Here is a 13387-nt window from a genome sequence, read left to right as displayed (position 1 = left end):
ACTTTGCTCAGGAGTACCTCATGGTAGCCTTTCGATGGATTTATTTTTAATACTATGCTCTGTTTCATTAGTATTAATAATCTAATAATGGCATTTTTTTAATAAGAGCAGACATAATGACACATTGTGTATATCTGTTCCCTTTCACTCAATTAAGACATACAACATACCATATAGGATATCATGGACACGGATACTATATGCTCTATATGCTCTCATGCCTCTACTTCAGGGAAGAGAGGTTATAACTGTTCATTTCAACTTTTATAGTAACAAAATGATTGGCATGGTTGCAAACATGCTACCTCTTGCTAGTTGCAAGAGGGCTTGTTGACAAAGTAGACACACAAATGCTACATAGCCCTGCAGATGACAGGGCACATGTCCGACTTGGAAAAGATGCTGGCCAAAAGACAAGTGGCCCTGGTAGCTAATGGATTTTCAAGAGCAATAGATTAGTTGAGCGTGGCCGAATATAGTAATCACATCTATGCTCTAAATCTAGTCAAACAAGATTATGACAAGAAAAGGAGGACAATGCTAGTCATTTATTTTGGTGTAAATGTTTTGGCTAACGTATTAATGCCACGCCATTACCAATCTATATTTAAATTATACACTTACACCAGGGGTGTCCAACTCCAGGCCTCAAGGACCGGTGTCCTGCAGGTTTTAGATAGCATCCTGGGTCAACACACCTGAATCAAATGATTAGTTCATTACCAGGCCTCTGGACAACCTCAAGACATGTTGAGGAGGTCATTTAGCCTTTTAAGGACACATCTTGATACCCTTGAAGCCTGGAGTTGGATACCCCTAGTTTACACTCTTAATATTAACTCGCAAGCTACAAAAAGTCAGGCGCTCACATGTACGCAGATCAACAACATGCAATAATAACTTTATTGTATATTAAGTCAGTACTGGTAATGACATGTACATAACTATTTCTACTGCTAGAAAGAGCATCTGGAGTCTTATTAAAGACTTTATAATAAGTCTAATAAGTGATATCCACTAATCATCAGAGGAATCACTTAAACTTAAATCAAATATGTAAAAACTACAAAACACTTGACAGCATATAAACAAAAAAAATATTGGCTATGACATTGTTTCAGCTAGCATGGTGTTGTGGTTTGTGCTCACAGTTGGAAACTGCTCACTTTCTGTGTGGAGTTTGCAAGTCATGCCTGCTTAAGCTCTCTGCTGTACAATCCAAACACATGCATGTTAGGTTAACTGATGACTCTAAATTGACTATAGGTGTGAATAATTGTGTAAGGTGTAACTGGCCTCTGTGACAGCGAGGATAGGCTCCAGTCTGCATTCAAAATGGATAGATCCAACTGTATCAAGTTATCTTTACAGTCAAATTGTGTGTATTATGGCAATTCTATTAAAGAATAACAAGATGAATTTGCCTACATACTCAAGGTAAAAGAAGACTATAAAGAATGAGGCTACATTTTAACTTCTGATATAATAACTGCTGCATTAATATAGTATTAATGTATTGTAATGTATTCTACCTAACACTCAGAATAGATTATGGTGACTATGGAAATGCGAATCAGCAGTTCTGAAACTGTGTTACATAATCATCATGGAAAATGTTTGTGATTGTCACTGGCAAAGTTGCAAAGGTACCCTGTAACTATGGGAGAAGTCGACAGACTATTTATTCGTTTAGCCTCCATCTCTTCCCAAACAAAATCAACCTAATCACAGAGATGCCGTGTAATCAAGTGTCTTCTGCTGATTTCAATCGGAATCAATCGGAATGGATGGCAAAAAAATGGGAAACACATGTTGCAGAAGAAAATATTATATGTGTATGGCATTCTGGGCTGTCAGCTCATTTAGAATGAATGTGGCCGTAACATTGAGACAGACAGAAAGACCTTTCTGCTTGTCACATTATCTAGCTCTCATTATTCTAACAATAATGCGGCCTTACTTCGGCGGTAAAGTAAACGATATGAGTCAATAACAGAATGCAAGAAGGAAGAAAAATGTCAAATATTTAAGACATTTTAGCTGAGAATACAAAATAAATGAAAACATTTGTAATTCATGCTTTTTTTTGTACTTTTTTAAAGTTGTTTCCACTAGTGATGGTTTAACAGTGCAGTCGTTTCTATGACCCCTAACAAAAATAAGCATAAGCTTATATTTAGCACACTAATTGGGTTCAATCTATATGTACCAGCTATATGTATCAGCTCACAAGCTGACAGACAGCAGCCACATTTATTCCAAATAAGCAGAAATACACACTCACTCACAAACATAGAAATAGACTCTCTCAAAAACCTCACGGCAAGAAAAACTACCCAGATTTTTGTTTGTGACTCAGTGCTTAGAAGAAATGCTGCTACAAATAAAAGCAAGTGCATGCTGAAAGAAACAGTGCTCTCATAGTAGCTGCGGTAAAAAAAGAAGATGGAAATAAACAAGGTAATATTCACCAAAACAAAATGTAATGTAAATAGAATAATCTCTTCAGAGGAAAAACAAAGGTCCGCAATAGATACGGAGACAAGCTTCAGGTGTTTAGGGTGTACATTTGATGCAGTCCCACTATAAAAAGTAAAGAATGTGAGCAATACTACTCGAACAACACAACACACATGTGAGAGCACAGTTACTACATGCAAACAGTTGCAGGTTTCCTATCAGCCAAGTGGAGATATTGGCAAATTTCCAAACAAATCCATAAAAGCTGATAAAACAAGTAAACCAGAGCCACTCACTACTAAAATGACAACATGTTGACTCATCTGCACTCATCTGCAGCCCACCCTTGCCCATGTAAAACTGACTTAGTCTGGGAAAGTAGAGTTAGATGTTAAAATGAGCTAAATGGCGCCCTCTGATGGTGATGGTTGGTTAAAGCTGCAAATTCCACTCCAAATCAACCAAGCCTTAAACACCAGCCAGATTTACTAAACAGGGTGCACCAGCGTGTGAGTGCAATCTGCAAAAGTTTTTTTCAAAGTTTTTTTTAAAACGTGTATTTCAGTAATAAGTGTAATAAATAAATAAATAATAAAATCAGTTCACCTTCAAGAAGGGAACTCTCAAAAATGCATATGCAACAGTCTCTTGAGGTCTCATCCCTTGCTCACAATCTTGTAACTGTGATGTCGTTGTAAATACTTGTAAAAATACACATCTCTAAATCTTTCCCTAAAACTAAAACAGATAGACTAAAACAGATAAACTAAAAACTTGAGCATAAAGCATGTGCAGCAATCATGGAGTCGGAGCTTGTCATCCAAAAGCACCATAGCAGAGCTGGCTCCACACCGGCACAGCATCGGTTGGAAAGCTGATAGTGGCGTCTCATTTGGACTGATCGCAACACAACCACAGACTCTGACAGCTTTCAGTGACACGACTGTCTACACATGTACCTTTAAAAAAGAATTCAACACACTATTATCACATTGTCATAAAAGCAAGAGGAAAAAGTCCAGTGTAACTGCAGCACTTGGAAAGCATTTTTCCCTATCTCTCTTAGCCGTTAACATGAGACGGCACAAGTGCAGAGAAGTGCTACAAAGCAGCAAGCTCTCCATCTAGTGGATATACAGTGGAAGAAAAGAATTTTCTAAGTCTCACCCAGGCATGTAAGCAGCACAAGACCCAGTTGCCTCATTTAGTTATGCGACTGTTTATATCACAAAGAAAGCACTTCTCAAGATAAGTTGAGCACCAAAATTCTGCAGCTTTGGAGACAGAGGACTGAATCTAAATAAAAAAAACCTCATCAAAAGTCTCTATTCTTAACATATTAACAGAATTATCAATCACTCTACTTTAAGTGAATGCCTTTTAGAAAGCAACAGGAGTATTACTAATAAGTGCATGTTTATGAAAGCATATGTGTGTATCCTCGGGCAACTCACCGCTCTCGGTGGACAGCTGGCTGTGGAATTCTGGAAACTGTGTTTCCACCGGGACGCTGATGGTGCGACGCAGAAGATGTCCCCTGGATGACGCAGAGCGCCTCTGCTGCAAAAACAAGAAATGCATCTAGCTGAGAATAAGAGTGATTCAAGGGGACACAGAGGCAGAGCAAATAATTCAAGACAGATACAATCCTCAATAAATTCAAGTGAAAAAAAATCAATAAAATAAAAAGCGCAAAGTAGATAACACAGAAGAATGGTTAAATAAATGGTGGTGTTAAAAAACAAAACCAAAAAACTAATGAATTACACAGACAGGCGTCACTGAGTCTCCTTATCTGTTGTTGTGGATATTCTGGTCACCATCTTTAATGTCGTGCTAAGTCATCAGCACACAATAGCTGTAGCAGTCCTGATAAATTAGAAGTCATTGACTAAAACAGAGCAGGCATTAGTGGCACATCAGTCAGTGTCTGATCATATCATCCGACTGCTTGCATACCAAATGTTTGGCTCCAAACAATTAGTCAGACAAAGGAAGAAAAGAATGGTTGCGGTGAGAAAAGTGGTGAGCTGTGGGAAGAAAAAGAAAACAAGAGAGACAGAAAGGACCTGTTGTCCTCGAAGTGGAGTGATAATAGCTTATCGAACATCCTCACACCTCTCAACTCAATGCAGCACCCTGTCTGTCTGCTTTTCTGTTCCCGTGTTTCATGTCCATCTGTTTATCTCTCTTTCTCTCTCCGAGTTCCTCTCTGAGTCTCTCCCTCTCTTTGCCTCGTGGGACTCGAGTTTTAAGGACAGCTCGAACTGACAGCATCAGTGATAGTGTCTGGTGGCAATAATGACTTTGCAATATTGGCTGTAACTTGAAGCACGTTTCTCTGACACAGTCTGCAGTCTTACTTGTGCTACAGTACTGCAGATTCTAGAACACCGGTTTTAAGCAGCGACTGGAGTAAAATCTGCAGCTTTGTTGTGATAATCAATTATTTAAATCATCTTAATCACCCTCTCATCAAGCTATTAATTTTTCAAGCTCAGTGACAGTGTAATAATTTATCTGAAGAGTGAGCGTACTCTGCATTCGGATGCCTAAAATATTGAAAGACTAGAGATGCGATTTTACATAACCTGTGCTTCCTTTGCTCTACTAAGGTCTTAACCTGAAACGCACTCTCCCAATTGAGGTATTTTTTCCCCCAGTCAATTGAGTAAATTCAATTACAGATCTAGCTTAAAAGGCTTAAAAGCATAAAAGGTCACCTGATTAAACAGGGAAATCAGTGTAAGAAATGCTAATAAAGCACTGCGAGCACTAATTTGGTTACAGCCGTAACCCCCCCCCCCCTCCCCCCCTGACAAAACCATGCTAACTTGTTGAATTTGTGTCTTGGGCTTTTTTTTTAAAACTATTTTTTATACCAGTATAAAAGTTCTCATTGTTATTAATTGAGAACCCCTTTTATGGGCAGTACTGTGCAGCTTAGAATTATACACTCACAGCCACTTCTATAGGTACACCTGTTTGATCGCTTGGTAATGCAAATGTCTAATTGACCAGTTACATGCATTTAGGCAGCAACTCTGTGGATTTAGGTATGTAGACACGGTCAAGGCAACCTGCTGAAGTTTAAACTGATGATCAGAATGGGGAAGAAAAGTGACCGAATGTGGCGTGAATGTTGGTGCCAGATAGGATGGTCTGAGTATTTGACAAACTGCTTATCTGCTGGTATTTTCCCACACAACCATCTCTAGAGTTCATAGGGAATAGTCCAGAAAAGACTATGTCCAGTAAGCAGCAGTTCTCTGGCTGGAAATGTCGTGTTGGTGCCAGAGGAGAATGGCAAGATTCCTTTAAGCTGATAGAATGGCAACAGTTAATTCAAATAACCACTCTCTACAACAAAGGTATGCAGAAGAGCATCTCTGAATACGCTTCTGCTGCAGAAGACCACACTGGGTGCAATTCCTGTGAAATGGAGAGAAATGGAAAGCATCACAGCTGTACTATTACTGACCGTGCCCATGTCTTTATGAGCACGGTGCAATCATTGTGCAGATTTAGTGTAATGACTGAGTGGATCACAGTGTGCTCTATAGACCCAAGGAAGGCTTCACAACAAGCTTGGATAGTATAGACTGTAGAAAACCTTCAGATATCACATCTTCATTTCAGTTTTATCACCTACAGTTCGCAGTGCAGCCCTCAAAAATTTTAAACGCCTGACAAATTTAAGACTGGTATCCACTCAGCTTTGCCTCTTTTTGCCTGCTGTTTGTTTCTAATTTGTCATGTGTTAAGGAAGAAACAAATTGGCTTTACAAATCACAAAGGACTTGCATGGATTACGCGAGCATCGGCTGTCGTCACGCTATGTTTTTCACATCTTTCTCTTAACGGTTTGCAACGCACAAATAAGGAAGAGGAACAGGCGTAAAAAGACAGGACTGATGAAAGCAGAGATTAAGTGAACCGAACAAGACAGAAAAACAGAATACGACAAAAGATGAAACGAAAAGTCAGAAACAAAAACAATAAAGAAAAGCGAGTATTTACCAAAAGCCCTACAGCAAACATCATCACAGCAAAGAAAGCAATCAAAACTTTTGTTCAAAGACTGAGTCTCGCTGTACTTCTACGCATTGATTACTTTTTTTCTTTTCACTTCCACATTTTTTTTTTCACTTTGGTAGCAAAGCTAAAGGATGAACACAGAAAAATTATACAGCACAATTACAGCTTAAGACTTAATTTACTTTAAAAAAAAGACAAGCCCACAATAAATGGAGCTGTAAACCTTTTACTGAGGTTGAAGTCATGTTTTCTTCTAATCTTCTTATGTCACTTTTTATTTTTGAACACGGAGAATGAAGAAACTGGATAGTTTTTTTTTCATTCCTTCAATTTGAATTGCTTTGTTTTTCCACTTGCTCACCTCTGACTGAGCTTCAGTATCAGGGCACACATCACGATTGTAGGCCTGACCAGCTAAATACCATGCTGGACCATGCTGGTCTGAGCTGAACGTATATGTAACCCTGTATGCCCAAAGAACATCATGCAGTGCTTCTTTTGTTCATATAAAATATAAAAATGTTAAGTATTTCAACTGATAATATATTGAATACATTATCAAGTTAGATTTAGCTTTTAGCCAAATTTACATTGCTGATGTTGATTTGCTAACAATAGTTTTTAGTAGCATAATGCTTGGCTAAAGCTAACTGAATGCAACAAAGAATAAAAAGCACACACACACACACACACACACACACACACACACACACACACACACACACACACACACAAAACAGAGCAAAGGCTCATAAAAAATACCAAAAACTTACAAAATACAGGTGAAGTGTTTGTGGGGTGACAACAACGTGACAGTAGAGCTGCTAAAGTGACAAGCTAATATTAAACGGCTAATAGCAAACATGTACCTTTCTCTCTCTGTGCAATCATTTGCACATTTTTATTTCTGTCACCTCCATAGTTATCATTCCACATTATCTTTTCGCCAAATACACTTGCGTGGTGTTTTATGAGATTTTGTTTTATTCAACGTCTTTTGTATTTATTTATTTTTTGCTTTTGTAGCATTTACATTTTTTTCTATTTGCTGTTGTTTTCTTAAGTTGCAGCATGTTTGACCTTTCAGGGCCGCCATAGTGGCCAAAAGACAAATAGGACATCCACAGTCTGAACAAACCACCATATCAATGTTGAAAAACAGAGGCCTGAAACAATGTTGATGAATGCTATGAAAAGTAATTAATATGTGGACAGAACCTGCTTGTTGTATATCTATCACATTTAGCAGACACATTATATGGGCTACGCCTTCTAATTTTTGAATTCAAGTGCTCAGTCCCATTGACGCAGGTGACTAAAAATCAAGCATCGAGCTATGCAGTCTGCTTTTACAAACATTTGTAAAAGAACAGGTCATTCTGTTTAGGTGTGGCACTATAATAGGATACTCCGCGATCAGCTGTAAGCAGTATTATTGCAATGTATAAATGTTTAACAACCACAGAAACTCCATAAAGTTACAGAGTGTGGGTTAGCAAATGCTCAGGAGCATAGTGCTTTTAAGTCCCAGATGCTCTGCTGACTTAGCAGCTGCAGTTCCAGTTTTCTCTGGCATTAACATCAGCATGAATAGTAGTGTGCCAAGAGCTTCGTAGCCTGGGTTTCCATGACAGAGCATCTCCTCTAAGTGCAACATGTAGTCCAGTACATTTGTGTGTAGAGTGTCAATAATAACAGACTGAACTGCTTTTTTTTTTCTTGCTTTCCAGTTCTTTCCAGATCTATCAACATCATTACATGCATCTGCACATAAACATCATAAAATACTCATACAAAGAGCAATCTCTACAGGAATGCATGCTAAATGAGCATTAATTAAGCTATTGTCTTCTTGTTATTTAGTCAAACCACTCACTTTGTGACTAAGTATAATCCTCACCTCAGAAGAAAATGTTACTAAAATAGTTGCCATTACATAAATGTCCATTAAGTGTATATAATGGTTTGACCCTGAATTTATGATTGCTTGTTCACTAGAGGTGAGCTTGTTTAGCTGTCAGAGCCAGGTCATCACACCGTTACGGGTTGCTGACATGACAGAAATCCAGCCGTGCTAAGAGATAACCTTTTCAAGGCTGGGTCTCTAGATGGATGCATTTAAAAGCTGTTGTCCTTTTGTTGTTGAGAAACAAAAAGCACTGTGGAGGAAAGACTGCCAGTGGGTCGATTGAAATTACTCCTCCCTGCAATTATTGCTCTGTTTCAGTGTGGCATAGCCGGGTAATTGCATACAAAGAAACACTGAAGCCATGCTGTTCTTCCCAGTTTCGGTAGCCACACTGTTATATTAAAAGGTTTGGTAAATCCAATAGCCATGCCTTGTTTTTGTGCGTTTGGCCATCACTATTTTAAAAGTTAATGCAAAGGTTCCTGTAGTCCCTTCGATAGGGGATGTTGCAGGCTGCTGCTGCTGGCTCTTAGATCAAAACATCTGTTGAAACTGAAACATGAGCTGCCTGGCAACATTATCCCTAAGACACCACTGCAGTAAAAGACAGCTCTATGAGGACAAAGGAGATGTTCTGAGCATCCTGTATATTCAATTACTTTTTCAGAAGTCCCAGTTTGAGTAATTTATTCCAGTATTTATTCATTTAAAAGGGGTCTTATATAATGTGATTTTTTTGTGCCATTCATTGCAGGCTTGAATCAGCCTCAGCCTCAACTGTAATCATCATATCATTTTATCTATAGCTGCTTTATACAGAAAGTGAGCCGAGCCGCACTGTGGCTCAATCTGGTACTGCAAAACACACACACACACACACATGCACACACACGCAAATCCATGCATTGTAAGGTCAGTCTGATCATAATAAATTATTGAAAACATGTTACTCTGTGTAAATAATCATTTACTTTGAGCAAACAATTAGACAGTAGTGTTTTTTTACCATTAATATTAAACTGGCTGCGTAGGTCGGTAGTATCACAGGCCTTGAATATTACAATATTATCTCTGCCAAGGAGGTTATGTTTTACGTAGCATTTGTGTGCGTGTCATTCTCTCTGTCTGTAAACATGATAGCTTAAAAGATTTTGAGTGAATTCTGATAAAACTTTGTGGGAGCGGAAAGTGGGGAAACTATGATTCTTACAAGTGTGGTGTGTATTGTCAACATATAGAAAGTACTCTATAAAATTTTAAAACATCATGTATAATTTGACGTCTGACCTCTCCTTCATGGTCAACAAGGACAACATTAGTGTCTGTCCTCACATGTGCGCTTATGGAAGAATGGTTAAAAATTCCCATAAACACTCCTAAACCTTGTGGAAAGCCTTCCCAGAAAAGTTGAAGCTATATTAGCTACAAAGGGTGAGCTGACATCATATTAAACCCTGTGGATTAACGATGGGCTGTCACTCAAGTTCCTATTTGTGTGAAGGCAGACGAGTGAATACTTTTGGCAGTATATTGTCCAATCCCTGCTACATCTAGGGATGTATGCATTGAATGTGATGAAGACACCAAAGCAGCTTAAAAACCATTAAATGTGCTTTGTTGTGGGTATGTGGACACTTTGATTACAGGCTTACAAAAAGTTGCTTCACAAGGACAGGTTATTGCTGAGTGGACAGTGCAATTTAGATTAGCGTGTTGACTCCTGATTTCTGCTGAACCGGACCTCTAATCTTACCGAGACTTGCATAATCCGGCGTGACACTAATAAAAACAATGGAGGCAAAGAGCCAGCTCACCCAGCTACTTACAGACCCTGCACGAAGATGAATTTAAATGTGTTACTTCAGGTTTCACTTAGAATGTTTGGTTTGCCCGAACATTCTAAAAAAACTTGCAAATTTGGAGATGCAATAAATCTATGTGGAGACAAATTAATGTAAGAAAATAAATTTGTAAAGAGGGGGAAAAAAGGAAGAAGAAGAAAAACAATAGCGACACAGAAAGATGACAGACAAGAGACTGGACTGTAAAGTCTGCTCTCACCACCTCCTCTTCATTCAGAAGCAGCATCTGACAGTCAGCAACCACACAGTACTTTGGGTTCCACACACTTCGCTCTTCATAGGAATGACCACGTGCCATCCGGTGTCTCAGAGGACACCGCGTGTCTGAAGAGGGAAAGAAGAGACAAAGCACAGCAACAAAGAAAGATATCAATTATAAAGGCGCAGAAGAGGCATTGTGTATTTAGTATTTGTGCTCTTGATAATAGAGTAGAATAAGACATCATAATTATATTCTTTAAAAAGTGATGAATTAAGCTGAAAAGAGGAGGATTCAGATTTAATGGGCCCCACATCTCTGGGAGAAGAACTTGTCCAAATAACTGTTTTGCTGAGCAAACGTCCAAACTCTCCTTAATCACAAATGCCACCGGAGAGGTAATGACTACCGCACGCTCTCCACTTTTTTTTCACTTCAATCATTCTGTGGATGTCAGGTGAAGAAAGAACCCATTAAAAAAGAAACTGAGACATGCGTAAATTGGATTCTCTAGCATCTGACATAAATCTCAGAAAGGCACTGCATATGTAATTCATCAAGCCCCACACTCTGTATTACCGTTACACTACGTCAATCAACACTGAGCACATTGAAAGACCTTTATTCGACTTCACTTGAGTGATTAAAATGTAAAAAAAAAAAAAACACTTAAGCTTCTCAGCTGTACTCCCTGCACACTGCATGGCTAGCATCCACCACAACATTTCACTGATAGTAACAATCACCTGCTGTGTTGTGTGAATGTCAGCCAGAGGCAAGTGAATGCAGCATATGGGTCAGGGTGTGCTACTCCAATGTTACTGTATATTCCCACGCTTTCACCAAACCAGGTAGCTACATGCAGGGATGCTGTGTAATAAATGTTGTTGCATCACTCAACACACTGTGTCCTCTTCCTTTAGAGCAGGGTTGGGCAATTCCAGGCCTTGAGGGCCGGTGTCCTGCAGGTTTTAGATATCGCTCTGGGTCAGCACACCTGAATCAAATGATTAGTTCATTACCAGGCCTCTGGAGAACTGCAAGGCATGTTGAGGAGGTCATTTAGCCATTTGAATCAGCTGTGTTGGATCAAGGACACATCTAAAACCTGCAGGACACCGGCCCTTGAGGCCTGGAGTTGCCCACCCCTGCTTTAGAGGATTCACGCAAAACAATCTCTCTCGTGTTGGTTTTGCAGTATGCTCTGGGTCATTATCCGTTTGCACTGTGAAGCACCTTTCGATCAGTTTCACTGCATTTGGTTGAATCTCAGCAGAGAGTGTAGCTCTGTACATTTTAGAATTCATCCTGCTTCTTCTAGCAGCAGTCAAGTCATCAGTAAACACTGGTGACCCAGTTCCACTGGCAGCCATACATGTCCATAACAAAACATTCCCTTCTTCATGTTTAATGCTCTTTTAGTTCTCAACACTTTTCTCATCCCATCATTCTGGTGTCACTTAATCTTGAATGGGTTTTATTAATCATTTCAATCATATCAGTTCATTTGTACAACAGTTTAATTTTTTTTCCTCACAGACCTGGACAGGCTCTTTTAGTGGTTTCCCAGCAATGTCATGATCCTGGGCCATGTTGGCCCAGTATTCTTAGTTTCATGTATTTTTGTATTTTGTTCCTTATTTAGGCCATGCTTCCTGGGTTGCCCTGTTACGTTGTTCCCTAAGTGTTTTCCCCTTGTGACTCTTACACCCTGTGTGCCCCTCTGTGTATTTGTGAGCCCTCGTCTCTCCTTGTGTTATTCCACGTTTTCCCCAGCCTGTTATGTCTGTGTTCTCCCCGTGCTCTCTCCTCCTGTCTGAACCTCTGTACTTCCTGTTTTACTTTGCCCGTCTCCCGTCAGTGTTGGGTTCACTCCTGCCGTGTCTTGTTATGATTATCAGTGTCACCTGTGTTCCCCGTGTGCTCCCACTTCCCTCGCTAACCCTCTGTGTATTTATGTCTGCGTCTCCCTCAGTCCTGTGTCGCGTTCTCCCTCATGCTGTGTGTGATTCTCCCCGTGTCTCCTGGTATGCATTATAATTAGCTTTTTCCAGTTTAGTTTTGTATTGCTTGTGTTCTGTTTTCCCAGCAATAAAGGTGTGTTTTTGAGTTCAAGTTCTGTCCCCGTGAGTTTGCGTTTGGGTCCTCTCCTGCCTGCCACACAGCCGAAACATGACAAGCAAAGCCTAATCTTGCCTTCCTGTTCTAGTTGTAAACTCTGCATTTTCATTCATGAACTAACGGATCTCCTCTCACGTTAGTTAGACGGGTTTTTCTTGACCAAGAAAAGAATCTTGATCATGTAGTTGTCTTGCCAGTGTATTCCTTTCTTTTTAAGAACATACTAGGTTGTTGATATAGCCACATCTGATGTTTTTGCTATTTTTCAGGTTTATTTGCAACCTTTCAGCCTAATGAAAGCCTACGTTACTCGCATCAACAGATCTTTAAACTTTTATTGATAGTTTGAGTGAAAAGCTACAGAAAATAAGTTCAAAAACTTGTTTTATCTGCTTAATCTCCTCACAAGGCTATAAAACTGCTTGTTAGTCAATCGTCTAAGGACTTTTTAGCCTCCAAAAATGGGGAACTATGTATAAAAATGTCTAATTCCCAAACAGTGAATGCAATATTTTTATTAAACCTACTGGTCTTCTTACCCTTCCTAATAAAAGTGCATAATCATAGCTACAGTGGTGGCAGTAGTACTGATATATTTTCGTTAGTTTTAGTTCGTTTTCTCTAGAAAAAAACAGCTCACTTGTGAGCTGTTGACTATAGACTGAACTTTTCTGACAGTAAAACTGCTGTTTTTGCTGTTGCTTTTTGCTGTTTTTGCTGTTGCTTTTTGGTGTTGCTAGTCTCTGTTAGCTTTTGTTAGCCTCTGACAGCTGTTGTTAGCCTCTGTTAGCTGTTGTT

The 13387-nt window shown here is 39.3% G+C and overlaps 1 protein-coding gene across 3 annotated transcripts in view; it reads right to left on the bottom strand.

Annotated features, from left to right (window-relative positions):
* Positions 1-13387, bottom strand: part of dab2ipb (DAB2 interacting protein b) — a 207042-nt gene that overhangs the window by 174875 nt on the left and 18780 nt on the right. The window contains exons 2-3 of one of the 3 annotated variants that reach the window (XM_086301231.1): positions 10469-10593; positions 3915-4020 (exon numbers count right to left, since the gene is read on the bottom strand). In XM_086301231.1, coding sequence (XP_086157357.1) covers positions 3915-4020; positions 10469-10593 — 231 coding nt within the window. Of the gene's footprint in view, positions 1-3914; positions 4183-10468; positions 10594-13387 lie in introns of those variants that run through there. The other 2 variants (XM_086301223.1, XM_086301220.1) reach the window with 2 other exon arrangements.

Source organism: Aulonocara sp. 'chitande type north' Nkhata Bay, linkage group LG7 (assembly GCF_057382095.1).
Source record: "Aulonocara sp. 'chitande type north' Nkhata Bay isolate Kocher_YH1m ecotype deep benthic linkage group LG7, A_spYH_male_GT1.1, whole genome shotgun sequence".
Lineage (NCBI taxonomy): Eukaryota > Metazoa > Chordata > Actinopteri > Cichliformes > Cichlidae > Aulonocara > Aulonocara sp. 'chitande type north' Nkhata Bay.
Note: the sequence above shows the minus strand (reverse complement) of the source record. Positions and strands in the feature narration are given on the sequence as shown.